This window comes from Mytilus trossulus, chromosome 1 (assembly GCF_036588685.1).
Source record: "Mytilus trossulus isolate FHL-02 chromosome 1, PNRI_Mtr1.1.1.hap1, whole genome shotgun sequence".
Taxonomy (NCBI): domain Eukaryota; kingdom Metazoa; phylum Mollusca; class Bivalvia; order Mytilida; family Mytilidae; genus Mytilus; species Mytilus trossulus.
In genome coordinates this window covers 107,849,220-107,864,913 of record NC_086373.1, presented here as the reverse complement: position 1 = coordinate 107,864,913, position 15,694 = coordinate 107,849,220, and the positions used below count along the sequence as shown (strand labels likewise).

General features: G+C 31.7%; 1 protein-coding gene across 4 annotated transcripts in view; it reads left to right on the top strand.

Annotated features, from left to right (window-relative positions):
• The window catches only part of LOC134696630 (putative uncharacterized protein DDB_G0282133), a 30,058-nt gene that overhangs the window by 2,548 nt on the left and 11,816 nt on the right, over nucleotides 1-15,694 (top strand). For 2 of the 4 annotated variants that reach the window (XM_063558540.1, XM_063558529.1), the window contains exons 3-17: nucleotides 99-190; nucleotides 548-720; nucleotides 1,721-1,782; nucleotides 2,435-2,523; nucleotides 4,508-4,557; nucleotides 5,737-5,898; nucleotides 6,208-6,263; nucleotides 6,545-6,633; nucleotides 9,769-9,836; nucleotides 10,323-10,357; nucleotides 10,669-10,694; nucleotides 11,261-13,496; nucleotides 14,088-14,122; nucleotides 14,586-14,928; nucleotides 15,334-15,414. In XM_063558540.1, the coding sequence (XP_063414610.1) occupies nucleotides 99-190; nucleotides 548-720; nucleotides 1,721-1,782; nucleotides 2,435-2,523; nucleotides 4,508-4,557; nucleotides 5,737-5,898; nucleotides 6,208-6,263; nucleotides 6,545-6,633; nucleotides 9,769-9,836; nucleotides 10,323-10,357; nucleotides 10,669-10,694; nucleotides 11,261-13,496; nucleotides 14,088-14,122; nucleotides 14,586-14,928; nucleotides 15,334-15,414 (3,597 nt within the window). The remainder of the gene's footprint in view (nucleotides 1-98; nucleotides 191-547; nucleotides 721-1,720; nucleotides 1,783-2,434; nucleotides 2,524-4,507; nucleotides 4,558-5,736; nucleotides 5,899-6,207; nucleotides 6,264-6,544; nucleotides 6,634-9,768; nucleotides 9,837-10,322; nucleotides 10,358-10,668; nucleotides 10,695-11,260; nucleotides 13,497-14,087; nucleotides 14,123-14,585; nucleotides 14,929-15,333; nucleotides 15,415-15,694) is intronic. The other 2 variants (XM_063558548.1, XM_063558555.1) reach the window with 2 other exon arrangements.

Genomic DNA, 15,694 nt, shown 5'->3' with positions numbered 1-15,694 from the left:
TTATTCCTCAAATTTAAGAGAGATGGGTTTGCTCCTAGCAAATTATAATTAGACCTGGTTTTTTAATAACTATTATTTTACAATTATTTACTTTACAGGAGATCTGGAAGACCAGTGCTAAAATCTGGAAAAGTAATCAACAGAGATAAAGATGGATTCGAAAAAATAGATGATTATTTTTCTGAATCAGGTTGGTTGAAACAGTTACAGGTCATACTTAGTGGTAGATATGCTCACCATGAAAAATGTAGTGTTAATATCATATATTAAATTTAGTTACTTATTTAACAAAGTATGACAGTGCATTTTGCTAGGAAACTTGTATGCTTTATAAAAAAATAAAGAAATTCAATTATTGTTCAGGTTACATATATCTCTAGTTTTAACTTTTTAATTGCCTGTATAAAGTTAGACAGTAAATTGGTAGGAAAACCTAGATTTGAATAACAGTTGCATTGTGTTTCTTTACATTAATGAATATACAGGTATGGTAGGAAAGATTTGATCACGAAGTAAGATAACAAAAACTTTATCTATTTACATGTAGATGTTGAGTCCAGCTTGAGTTTACACAGATCCTCTATAGAGTCTCAAAAGTTGGCTAAAGATGTTGAGGATGACAGAATTGTTCAAAGTCAGCCTGCCCCTATCAGTCGCATGTCAACTAGAAATAGGAACACTTCCTCATACAGATCTGGTGTCTCCTCTGTCAATTCTAAGGTAACTAAAAGCACAAAATGTGTCTATCCCTTGTAGTAAATAAAAAAAAAAGATGTGGTATGATTGCCAATGAGACAACTATCTACAAAAGACCAAAATGACACAGACATTAACAACTATAGGTCACTGTATGGCCTTCAACAATGAGCAAAGCCCATACCGCATAGTCAGGTATGAAAGGCCCCGATAAGACAATGTAAAATAATTCAAACGAGAAATCTAACGGCCTTATTTATGTAAAAAAAATGAACAAAAAACAAATATGTAACACATAAACAAACGACAACCACTGAATTACAGGCTCCTGACTTGGGACAGGCAGATACATAAATAATGTGGCGGGGTTAAACATGTTAGCGGGATCCCAACCCTCCACTAACCTGGGACAGTGGTATAACAGTACAACATAAGAAGGAATTATAAAAATCAGTTGAAAAATGCTTAACTAATCAGATGGACAATAATATTAGTAGACATGGCCTGGTACTTATGCAAAAAAAAGACTTAGTCTGTTATTTCCAGACCTGTTCATTGGTCTAGTGGTAGTGTGTAAAAGATAATCCTTTAATCTTATTGAAATCTTTTAAAAAAATAGTTGTGTAAATTGATTCAGAAAACAATTGACTCACCAAATCATTTAACAACTGTTACATCAAAGTTCAATTAACAAATGAAAACACATAGAAATATTAAAAGAATAACTTTGCTTTATCAATTTCTTATTATTAATGTGCTCCATGATTCTGTGATGATTGTTTAGACAGTTCACAATCTGGTTATGCACTGACATCTAACCAGAAGTTAATTAATTTGCTATCAAGAATCTCTGAATAGAATATTTTGTGCTGATTGTAAAATTATAAGTTTGTAACAAATTTTAAAAACTTGCATAGCAGAATTGATTTAGATTGTATGCATGCATTAGTTCGATAATTTCCTTTACATTATAATAATAAAAAACTTACTTTACATGACTTTAAATGATTTGCTTTGATTCCAGGTTTCTAGTAGTACCAGTAGTTATAACCCTGTGGGATGGTTACACAATAAAAATTATGGAAGGTAAAGAATATAATGTTTAGAAGTAGTAGTATTTGTCATGTTTGTAGAACTTGGGTAATATTAAGTAAATGAAAAATTCTATTTTGTGCTGCAGCTTTTGGTCTTAACAAATAAAGAAACTGTCTGATAATTTCCATAGGATGTATACTAACCATGTGTCTTTTAGAAATTGATATTGAGTTGTGCGGATTTGATTGTAAATATAGGACATTGGGATTTTTCATCAATTTATGTATTTACCTTATCTTGTACCTTTCAAAAATGATTGGCAGGAAAAGTTTTACATAATAAGTGGAATGTCCAGAAAAATCAATCTACACATTATTGGTATTGCCATTGAAAAACAACATTCAATTATTTTGTGTTTTCTGGAAACTACAGAAAATAAACTGACTGTGCAAGGCCCTCATGGGTATTCAAGGCCATTAAACATTCTCTAGTATAAGCAGTATTAGAAGATCGGGACTAAATGAAATGGCAAAAATGCTGAAAGCTGTTATCTAAAAACATACATGTATAAACTATATGCAGTTCTCTTAAGATTTTAAAAATTTGTCAAAAATCAACATAAATAAAATGTTTATTCTTGGACATACATACTAAATATTACATTTCATGTGCATGAATAAAATGAAGGTTTATTGTGTTACAGGAGGACAGGTTTAGATATAAAAGCAGGAAAGAACATTCGAAAGAGACCTGATGGATTTGAAGTGTTTGAAGATTATTGGTCAGAATCAGGTAATGTTATACACATGGAGATTCTACTGTTAATTTAGTACAAGAATCAGGTAATGTTATACACATGGAGATTCTACTGTTAATTTAGTACAAGAATCAGGTAATGTTATACACATGGAGATTCTACTGTTAATTTAGTACAAGAATCAGGTAATGTTATACACATGGAGATTCTACTGTTAATTTAGTACATTTATAGTTGTTCTCTATTGACTGCTTTAGTTTGGTATTCCAAAACTCAGAACTTTAGAAGACCGTTAGATTACTGTGCCAAGGTTTACAAGTCTAAGTATGAAAGGAAAATATAGAAATAAGGAGGAGATGTGGTATGATTGCCAATGAGACAACTATATAACAAAGTTCAAGTGAAGTGGATATAAACAATTATAGGCAATGGTAAGACCTTCATCAATGAGGAAAACCCATACTACATCTTATAAAAAAAATCCTGATTTATGATGACACAGGTAATCCAGTTTATTCCTGGCATATTTCCTTATACATGCAGTTAAAATGTCATAGATGTCATCAGCTATATACAGAGACAGATAAACATTAATCATATACTTTTGTGTACATTTCTCCATCAAAGCCACTATTGAGTGAATTTGTTCGTCAGGGTTTTGTTAGAACAATGTAGGAAGCATAGGTTCTTGTTTTTGGGATACGATTGCTTTCAAGCAATCTGTAGACTTTTACCATTGGCTCAGAGCAATGCCCTCACGTCAACCGTTTTATTCTAAACACTAAGGAACATCACAGATTCTTGATTGTATTGCTTTTAAAGATAAAAACAAACAAAGGGATTGAACTTAAACAACTTACCTATAATTTTCGTTTCATAATCTTCATTTTGGATAATTCACTTGACTTATGTGCGTGTTTTTAACAACAGGGAAAATCAGAATTAAGCAGTATTTATATTTAGTGTTTCTATAAATTTAGAAACACGTCAATGGGATTCCCCAGTTTTGATAAAAATACGAGAGTTCTCTAAATTCCGATAAATCTATTTCTGTCATATAAGAACTGAAGTGGATTTTTTCTTATTTGTTACCGTTATGAAACTGATATTTGAGATTGTACTTCCATAAATAAATAAAGAACCATCTAGGTCATTTAATAAACATTTTTAATACGTTCTTGTTCCAAGGTTTGTTTTGGTAATTATGCGCATGCATATAGATTTCTTGACTTCAACAGGTATTAGATTGAATGGCTGCTCTGGATTCTCAATTAATTAATTTATAACTCATGGGATCTTTTCCATGTATGGTTGCTATTGAGGGTTATTGTTATTGCATGATTTTAAATCATATGCATCATTTAAATTAAAATAAATGTACTCCACATAGTCAAGTTGTAACAAGAACACCCCTTCAGGCGAAATGGAGTCTTCCATATTATCGCTTCGAGGTGTCTCCCTTCCGTGAATTCTAAATCAAAACATCACGTCGAGTATTAGTTAAACCGAGGAATGTGTACGGAAAGGAGTCATAACACTTGAGTCATGATCACTGACCCAAAGGAACTTAAATATCTTAAGAGTTAGGAATGTGATTCCTCCTAGAATTAATGTAGGAAAATAGGTGATAAGATACGAGGTGAAATTCTTTCTTTCACTCTGAGTCTCAGTGACTGCTGTGGAAAGTAAACTTGGAATTGATAGTACAAAAATAAAACACATAAGGCCTAAGTACATTGTTCATACACTTTTATCCGGGATTGGCTATTTTGTAACTATTCAGATTACGTAAATTACATTTTTAAAACATGTGCAGTTGACTTAGTTTTGAAAATAATATTATCCAGCTACATGTATACATGTGTCAATAAAACAATGGCAATCTTATCCCTCAGAGCAATCTGCTCTTTTATTTTTATATTTTCTTAAAAGAAAGTAATTTTCTGAAGATTTAAAAAATATCTCTTAAAACTTTAATTTGTTGATATAATGCTAACAGTTTATTACATATTTGTGTAGATGCTGACAGTTTGATGGTATCTAGGAATAGCGCATGTGATACACCTGAGGTAAAAGTCTTTTAATTGAGATTGCATAAACAAATTAAAAAATACTAGTATCATGTTATATAGAAATGAGGAGATGTGATATGATTGCCAATGGGACCAATATCCACTAAAGTTCAAATGAAGAGGATGTAAGCAGTTATTGGCTACTACATGATCTTCAACAATGAGAAAAGGTCAAAACATAAAGTCTGTTCATTTTCCTTATTAAAAAAGACTACAAATAAAAAAAACTTGCTCAGTAACAACTTTGTTATTCAAATGCTTTGAAGTAATAAATAAAGATTTATAATATACACAGACATACACAACACATATTTCCTTGTCATTAGAAATTCTGGATTCCAACAGTTTAGAATAAACATATATTATTTGTGCAAATACACCAAATCAATTGAAACAGAACAACCAAAACTATCTGCAATTAAACACTTGAATGATATGAAAGGAGTTTAAATATCAAGCTCATTCAAAAAATTATTTTGTCTACTTAAACAACAACATTATTGTCCCAAGCATAACATGTCAGTCTTGGTAGCACTCTCATGGGTACAATTCTTGCCAGATGTTTATAAAACTTATTTAATAGGTTAATATCACCAATATCTCAGACAAGTTTTATACTGGTGGATGGTCGACTTTGTTTTAAGGAGTAAAGCCCCTTGGAAATATAATTTTAGTGCAACCCTGGGGACATTGGAACTCTGTTCTTTTATTTACAAGTATTTTTTGGTAAAGTTTCATGATTTTTAAAGATATCATGAAAAATAATATTTGATATAATGCATACATTCAATATTTGTCCATTTTCATATACTGTGGATTCATTTATTTTCGTGGGTATCAATTTTCGTGGATTGCTGATAACTTTCATTTTCGAGGACATTTGATTTCGTGGTTTTGTCAATCTCTGTATGCAAAGCCTATTGGAAATATGTTATTCGTTGACCATTTGAATTCGTGGTTCACCTGTACCCACGAAATCCACGAAAATTGGTATCCAACGAATAATAATGAATCCACAGTATAACAAATGTCCATCTATAAACTGTCATTTTCTGTAGTTGAACCTCCACTAATTTATTTCACTTTCATTCTAACTGATATTTTAGAAAACATCGTAAACAATTTTTAAAATATGTTTTATGCAAAGTATTTGTATTATTACTATTACATCTAAAGGTAACATCAGAATTACACAAATCATCTATAGAGCATGAAAATGCCAAACTTGTGGAGGATGATAGAATTGTCCAAAGTCAGCCTGTCCCCAACAGTCACATGTCTACCAGAAATAGGAACACTTCCTCATACAGATCTGGTGTCTCCTCCGTCAATTCTAAGGTAACTCAAAAATGTCAGAATGGCCCTGTTAGACCCATTGGTGCATAGGTCTGCATAAGTGTCAGCAATTAAAATATAGAAACTTTTGATTGTGCTAACTTCTGTTTAATAGAATACAGGCTGTTTTATACTGTTTAGACATGTGCAATGCTCATCCACTATTTGAATGGACCTAAAATAAAATGATATTAATGTTACCAAATATTACCTTGATGAAGTTGATTAATTTTTTCTTTCAAATTTAGGTTTCATTTTAAATTGTCCCCACCGGGAAACCTATATCTGAATATCTTTAATTATCTTTTACAGGTATCCAACAGCAGCTATAATCCAGTCGGATGGGTACATAATAAGAACTATGGAAGGTAGGACCAGATTTTGTTTATTGTATGTTGTTTTGATTTTACATGAAAATCAATTACACAATGTGACTTTTTCTTGCAAGATAAGAATTATAGAGATAGCATGAAGTTTAATGATTCATTGTTTTCAGATTTAATAAGTTACGTAAATAGCTATAAAGTTGGAAAATCCATTTTGTTTATGCCTGTGTTAGTATTTTAACAATTGCATAGAGTATATCTGTGAAGATTATGAAACATTGTTATATCATAATTTATTAAAAAGACATTATGTTTTAATGTAGGAGGACCGGTAAAAATATTAAAGCAGGGAAGGTTATCCGTAAGAGAGCTGATGGATTTGAGGAGTTTGATGATTACTGGTCAGAATCGGGTAAGTCACAAAATTTTATACAGTGATGTCAAATGTTAAAAGTAGAAAAAAATCTTTGAACAAACCATGTGTGTAGCTTCACGAGGGGGTTACTCCTCTAAACGTACCTCTGCACATATATGAAGTGGTTAAAATTTCAAGGATCAAAAACAATCAAACGTAAACTTAAAGAAGAGTTCTGTAGCGTAAGAAAGCAATTCGATAGGCTAAATCAGAAATATAAAAGGAAATATGTGTACCAGGAACAACAAAAACTTGAAGACCAACTGAATGCGTGTAGCCAAAGTGAATTTTGGAAATCGATAGGAAAGACCGGAATAGCGAATGAACGAAAACCACACGTTCCGTGGGCCATTGTTGACGATACAGGAAATGTAAAAACGGATAAGAACAGTGTTTTAAACAAATGGAAAGATGAGTTTCAAACCTTGTTTACGAACAATAGTGAGAATAACAACAATCTTGATGAAAGTGATTTCAACTCTAACATAGATGTCGATTCTTCAAATGGCATAATTACCCGAGATGAAATTCTGTGAGCCGTTACTCAGGCAAAAAATCGGAAGGCTGCTGGAATTGATGATATACCTGCCGAGGTTTTGAAAAATGAAGTGGCGATAGAACTATTATACCAAATAATTAGTGGATGTTTCGAACTTGGCCGTGTGCCCAGTCAGTGGACAAGTGGAATTATAAATCCAATATTGAAACAGGGTTCCACGGACAATAGATGCCCTTTGAACTATCGAGGTATAACGTTAATCTCGGTACCTTGTAAAATTTACTGTTCTGTTCTGAATTTTCAACTAAGTAAATGGTTAGAGGTTAATGATTGCTTGTGCGATGAACAAAACGGATTCAGAAAAGGTCGCAGTTGCGAGGAACATTTATTTTCACTTTATTCAATTTTAAATGACCGAAAAATTGCCAGAAAATCAACATATGTGTGTTTTGTCGATATGAGGAAAGCCTTCGATACAGTCAAAAGGGATTTACTTTGGTATAAACTTCAAGTTATTGGTGTACGTGGGAAGTTTCTTGGTGCAATCAAATCGCTTTATGAAGATGTCCAATGTACTGTACGTGTGAATAATGAGTTAACCCCTTGGTTCAGTGTGACGTCCGATGTAAAACAAGGCTGTATACTGTCACCTACGCTCTTCGCGGTATATATTAATGACCTTGCAGACCGTATAAATGCGTTGAATTGTGGAATTAATGTTCATGAGACTATGGTAAGCATATTGTTGTACGCGGATGACATTGCCTTAATTGCGCCCAATGAAGACAGTCTACAAAATATGTTGGACGTGTTGACAGACTGGTGTTCTAACTGGAAGTTATCCATTAACGCAGATAAAACTAAAGTTGTACATTTCCGCCCACACTCATTTAACGTTACCAGATGTAATTTTGAATGTGATGCAAACAGTATTAAATGCATTGACTCATATAAGTATCTTGGGATATGGCTAGACGAGCATTTGACTTTTATCAAAAATAGTAAAGAACTCGCGAAGTCCGCTAGTCGAGCTTTAGGAGCTCTTTTTGGTAAATTTGCATCATCTGGTGGAATGTCACATAGTGTATATACTAAACTTTATAACTCTATGGTGGATCCAATTCTAATGTATGGAAGTGCAGTGTGGGGAACTAAATCAATTAATGTCATAAATACAGTTCAAAACAAAGCATGTAAATTCTTTTTATCTGTGGGAAAAAACACGTCCAATATCGCAAGTCGGGGCGACATGGGGTGGATTTCATGTTTAAATAAGCAGCGTATATCATGTATCAGACTTTTGTGTAAAATCACAAGAACAGACGAAAATCGGAACGTGTTCAAAATATGGAAGTGGGCCTCAAGAAGACACAAAGGTTGGTGCCGCGATGTGGATAAATTTACCGAGTTATTAAACATTCGAAACACCGTAAACGATCTATCTTTATCTACGAAAACAGTTATGAAGTTTGTGACGGACAAAATAAAGGTTTTAGACAATACGGAATGGCAAAGTGAACTATTCAATGATCGTGGACATCAAAATGGCAACAAACTTCGAACGTACAGGTTATTTAAAACTAACAATTTTGCCGAGACATACGTTCTCCAAATTATACCACGCTCGTACAGACGTACTCTAGCCTTGTTCCGCGCCGGCTCGCTCCCGTTAGCCATCGAGACTGGCAGGTACACCAGGCCGCCTACAGCTTTAGAAAATAGACTTTGTAAATTTTGTTCCTTAGATAGTGTTGAATCTGAAAAACATTTTCTTTTGCAATGTTCCTTATATGATGACATTAGGTTTGAATTGTTGTTCGAATGTTCAAAATATATTGACAATTTCTCAATGTTAAATGATGTCAAACCTGTTGAAATAATGAAATGTTCTGATATTCAAAAATGTTTAAGCAAATGTTTACATAAGAGTTTTATGAGACGAAAATTATTTTCTTAATTATTACTAATAACATACTAGTTGTAAAAGTCTATTTTATAATTTTAAAGTCACTGCGATTAATTTTTTATAAGATAGTTAAATATGTAATCGTTAATCTTTAGATGAAATTATTTTAAAACTTAGAATATATATTTTATTCTTTTTAACTTATTTCCATACTTTTTTAACAATATTCATTTCGGATTTTATTTTTTTTGCTCAAGTATATATGCTTTTAAATGCATAAACACGTTTTAACTTTTTTGATGATAATTTTATGAATTTTACCGTTAAACTATATTAATAATGTATATAACATGTGTTAAGTGTCTCATAAGTCAAATTAATGACTGGGTATTGATTGTTTTATTGTAAACTGTGATTTGTAAATATTGTCAATCAATATGTGACACTATAATAAAATATATATTTATTATTATTATGAAAAAAAGAGGTGTATAAATGAATATACTGCAAAACTGTTGTTCTGAAATAGTTAGAACAAGGATATATGTATTAGACTGATTGTATGTTAATAGTTTGTACACCATAGATAAGGTCACCAATGTTTAGATATTTCCTGAAATGAACAGACAATCAGGTTGAATCAAGAAAAAATAATATGTTACAATTCTTATTTTTAGTAGGTTTTTTTTGTGATAAATTTTTAAACATTTGTTTTATTTATTTACAGAGGCAGATAGTTTGATGTTATCCAGAATAAATGATAAAACAATAGAAACACCCATTGTCCCTTCCAAGGTAGGTAGCATTATACTGTAACATGGATTTGATGCTTAATGTTTATTTCATTTAACATCAAACACTCTCATTTTCTTTTCTTACAAATCAAACTAGGAATAACAGCTTTGTTCTTCTAAGATTAGGTTTAATAGTAATATATTTGTTTATTTGAAGATAGATAACAGACTAAAATCTGAAAAATGTACTCTCTCTCGACTTTAAAAGCCTGTTTTTGTTTGCTATTTGGTTTTAACTTTACAATTGTTGTCCTTGTCAAATTTACACTGTAAATACTAGGCCAATTGTATATTATAATGGCTACTCTCGTTTCGATGTGTATAGTTTGAAATTATATCAAATGGTTTAGTCAAAGATCAACATCACCATAACCATATATTTATTAAGCCCTCTAGGTAAAATGAACATTTTGGCATCTTGTATGGCTATCAATATAGTTTAGCTGATTCAGTAACATGTTAGCTAACAAATATATTTATTTTCCAGGATTTAAAGCATACCAAGGACTCTGAATCAGATATGTAAGTTTATTTTAAATGCTTCACAAGGAAGACATTTATCAAACCATCATTTAATATTTTAATGATAATTCTTTCAGTTCTTGAGTAGATAATACCATGTATGAAAAGTAGGATTTATGTATAGAATTACAAAATAATGGAATATTTTTTTTCAAATCAGTACAAGTTTTCCAAATTTTAAAAACCTTTCAGCTATTTTTATTATATTATGTTCACAATTATTTGATATAAATACTTAAAGATAATTGTCTTTGTATGATATACATCTTTTAGAATGTCCATGAATTAAATACCGATTTTAAACATTGCAGGCATCCAGAAACAACAGAATCAGAAGGTAAGGTTATTATTTTAAATCTTGATAAGGTATACTAGTCTCAGAAAATATGTCTTTAGAATAACATTTTCTGGTCCATTAAAAAATATGTGTCATAACTACCATTATTAACCAAAATAACTCAATAGATATAAGAAGATGTGGTATGAGTGCCAATGAAACAACTCTCCGTCCAAGTCACAATTTGTAAAAGTAAACCATTATAGGTCAAAGAACAGAACATGGAACAGCAAGTTATCAAGGGCCCCAAAAATGATAAGTGTAAAACCATTCAAATGGGAAAACTACCGATGTTAAAAACAAGAAACACTTATGAACCACATTAATAAACAACAACCACTGAACATTCAGCCTGGAAGTCATAAAACTTTTTGAGTCAGTTTCTTGTACTCATATTCAAAAATCAACCAATCATAATGTTTCATTTCATGTTTCTAAAACAAAACTTGCTGAATAAAGAAGTATCCAAACTGTATGAAACTGTTTTGAAAACACCGCATCTTCATGAAACAGATTCTAAAAGTTTGAAACTTATTGAGAAATTCTTTGACTTGACCTTTTTACAGGTTCAACTCTACAATCTGATTACAACTCAAGTGACGGCAGTAGTAAGGATAATACTTACTGTGCCAAGGAAGATTCAAGAATAGCAGAGTTCCTGCCACAGGTGCCAGATGACAGTCCAACCAAGACTGGACTTCAGAGTCAAACTTTGTCAGTTCTTTCAGAAAAAAGCCAGATTTCCCAAGTAGTATCACCTGAGAAGACATTGAATAAAAGTAAAAGAAAAAGTTTATCTTCAGGAAAAAACAATCTGTCAAATGAGAGGGATTTGTCTGTTTACAACAAATCAAAAGAAGGTGAAGGGTTATCTAATAGGAATGATGTAAGTCAAGAAAGTGATGAACAATCTACTCTGGGAAAAGAAAATATAACTCCTGAATCTAGTGAACATTCATCTCTGCCAACAGAACATTCAAGTGAACATTCATATTCAGGAAAAGAAAATATAACTCTTGATTCTAGTAATCATCCTTCTCCAGGAAAAGACAATGATACACATGAATTAAGTGAACAATCATCTTCAGGTACAGAAAATATCATGTCAGAATCAAATAGAGGCCTTACTTCTAGTTCCAAAAATCATTTATCTGTTTCACAAAAACCTGTTCATGAGCAACAACTTGACGAGACATCTGACACTAAAATTCATCACTCATCTGATGCTAAGGAAGGATCCAATGATTTGTCAGAGGAAGATGTTAAGGAAGGATATGATGATTTGTCAGAAGAAGAAGAAGAGGAAGTATCCAATGATTTGTCAGAGGAACAACAGGAGGAAATACCAGAAGGTCAAGGTCAGAAGAACCAGGAATTATTAAACAGTAGACATGAGAGTAAGGAATTATCGTCTGATGGCGGAGAAGACTATCAGGAATCATTGTCAGGACAATCATTGTTGCAATCAACTTTTCATGATCAACAAGGGGAATCATTACAGGATAACCTTCAGACTTTTAGATCAGAGGTCAAATGTAGTGTTCCTGACATGGGATCAGTTACATCAGGAAAAAGTTTAATAAAACAAGATATAAGTGAATGTCAAGATCATACTAAAGTGTCGACAGAATCAGAAAATATAACATCCTCTACAAATAAATCTAGAAGAAATTATGATACTTCACCAGAACCATTAATACCATCTTCTTCACTGGCTGAAAAACTACTGAATAAATCAAATAAAAAAGAATCAGAAGTGTCATCAAATATAACAGACAACAGGAAATCTCTCTCAAAGTCGGCATTGTCAGATGATACAACACACCATACAGAAACAGGATCTAGTTCCATTATTCCTCACAATGAAACTAATGATAACATATATACTGAACAGAAAAATAAAACACACAATACTACTTCACGGAAATCCTTTGTTTTTCCAGATCTGTCTTTCGATTCTCAAGATTCAGTGATGATGGTCGATGATGACAATGATTCAGTCAAAAAAAAATCTCTTAAAAACAAATCTATGAGAAAAGGGACAAAAAGTATGATCACAGTGGATAACAGTGTCCTGGATGAATCTGCTGTTGCAAGTGTAGGAAAGACGTATAGAAAATCAACAGGGTCTATGATGAATGGGGAAAATAACAAACAAAAACAAGGAAAGAAAAGCAACCAAAAACAGTTATTGAAAGACACAACTGAAAAAATTGAAGTTACAAAAACTTCTACAGACCAAAAAGATTATGATCATCAACAGTTGTCAAATGACAAAATAGAAAATACAGAAGTTTGCAATATGTCTAGTAGTAAACAAAAACTATCGTTAAATGAAATTAATGAAGATTTGAAGATAAATGAGCAGTTAAAAGCAAATAAAAAAACTAAAAGTAAATCGACAAATCATTCTGTGACAAATACTGATACATCACTACGGATAAATGATAGTAAAGAAAATTTGAAGAAAGATAAGCATTCTAAAGTAGCAAAAAAATCTAAAAATAAATCAATTAATCAGTCTGTGACAAATACTGATATTCATGATTCCCGTACTGAAGAGACGGCTGAGACAAATAAAGAGGACAGTAAGGTCAAAACAAAGACCACAAAAAGAAAAAAAGGGAAGAAAGCTGCCACAGTAAACAAAAAATATGGTTTGAGATCTGGACGGAAGTCTGTTGGAAACAAATATTCTGAAGCAATTACAAATGAATCAGCAAACACTTTGAATGAACTTACTACAGATATAGATATTCCTCCTGAGGAATCTGTAGAAACTGAACAGGAAACAAGTCAAAGGTAAAATCACATACTATACCCTTTCCAGAATGTGTTAAAATTTTAAAAGTAAATTATTTTAATTGAAGTGCTGTTTGCATAATGCATAATGCTGTGTCTATAAATATATAAGGAACGAAGGATAAATGTCTAAAAAAAATATTATGGATTTAAATGTACACTAATCACTAAAATGGTGCTGATTAAGTACCGGTTGGAAGTAAATAGATAATTAATCATCAATTCATACCTGCTAAAAGCAGCGAAATACAGCATACTGCTAATTGAGAAATTTTTGTGATGTTTTGATTATTTTAATATGATTGTTGAAAGCATTATTTTCATGCAGCATTTCCCTGAAATGTTAACAATTATCTCTATTTTTGGTCCAACAACTGCTATAATAAAGGCATACAAAATTGCTGAATTTACTATAGCTGTTTTTTCCCAAGTACAATCTTAAGTTTTATAAATCAGTTGCAATGCACACTATATTGATAGTTTCATTTTATTAAATGCTTATAAATAATTTTTAAAATGAGGAAATTATGAAAAAGAATAATATTTTTTATTTTATTTCATAGATTAACTTTTTTTTAATTTGTATTTCAGTAAACTGCAGACATCAGCCACACAGAAAATGACTGGTATGAATAGTACTAATTTTACCTTACAAGTTCAACATTAAGAGATACATGTATCTGTATTGCATTTGAAGCTTGGCCTTCGTAAAAAGTTGGTTTTACTCTCCCAAATTGAGTTAACCTATAGATGACTAGCAGAGCTGTTAAAGAGATATTTGCCTCAGTTAGACCAAGGGAGATAATTATTCTGTTTTGTCCGATACCTTCATTCTGTTTACTGATACTTTTAAATTTTCAATATATTGATGAACTTTAAATATTTCCGTCACACATTTCTACTGTAGAACTGAACAGCATGACTTCATATTTGATAGGCAGCTTGACAATGATGTTTAGTGTTTTAGTGTTTTTTCAGATCTGTCAGATACCTACTTCCTGTATTCCCAGACTTATAAATACAAGTGGGGGTCTGCATACCATGACAATGCATGCATTCTTGTTTGATATTATTTTTACCTTTATATAGCTGAAGAGGATGACCTGAGCCATGATGAAAATGTTGCAACAAATAACTCAAAAGAAGATGACTATATATCGGATGAAAAACAAAAGAACATTTCAGTTCCTAAGGCTCTAACAGATAAGTCACAGGCCACTGGTAACAAAACAAATGGGATATCACAAGTCACTGTGGACAAAATAGTTGGAATATCTCAATGGTTACAGGTAGAAAATAAAACAGTAGGAATATCACAGCTGTCGCAGGCAACAAGCATTAATATAGGAGGAAATAAGACTGGTTCCCTGACTAAAGTAGAATCTGATCCCAATCTTGTAGGGAGCACACCTAGTTTCAGGACAAGGAAAAGGTAAGAATGGAGGGTGTTTTTTTCTCATAAGAAGATCTTATTAGACATGATTGGTGATTAAATGCTATTACATAATTAATATAGAAGGTCATGATGTAAACAGGCAAATAACAAACCAAAAACACCAGAAAAAAATCTATTTCTTTCTTCTATATTTTTGTAGAATTGAATTTCAATTGGTAGATAAAGTTAGTTGAATTTCAATGAGAAAAGTTACAAAAGCTGGAAAAACTTATCATATTGTTTCAAACTTCTTTTTCAATCAGAGTTTACATTCTGACAATGAAACATGGTTGTATATATAATATATGTTATTAAATATGTTGAAAATTTATAAACTTTGTTCACAGTATTAATATTCCACTTATTATTAAATAATGTTTTTCTGTGATATTTATTTGACAGGTTGTCCTACTCCATTGCCGCATTAGATTCCAGTCAGTTACAAGGGAAGAAGAAAAGACAAAGCACTCCAAAGTTATCTAGGTATGTAATGATGTTGCTGAGTAAGGATATTTAGTGGTATAGATAAATGTTGAATATAAAGGTTACACTTAGAACTCTATGTATTAGTATAAAGCTTTATATTTCAGAAGGTAGTAGACCTGAATGTTTCATACCTTGCATTATGTAACAAAGTTTCTTTCTGTCACACGTCCTTTGTCCTTGACCTAATTTCCATGGTTCAGGAACCGTTTGAATAAAATTTAGTTTCTTTTCGTCATGTGAAATACTCACTTAATTATGATTGATACTATTAAATTTA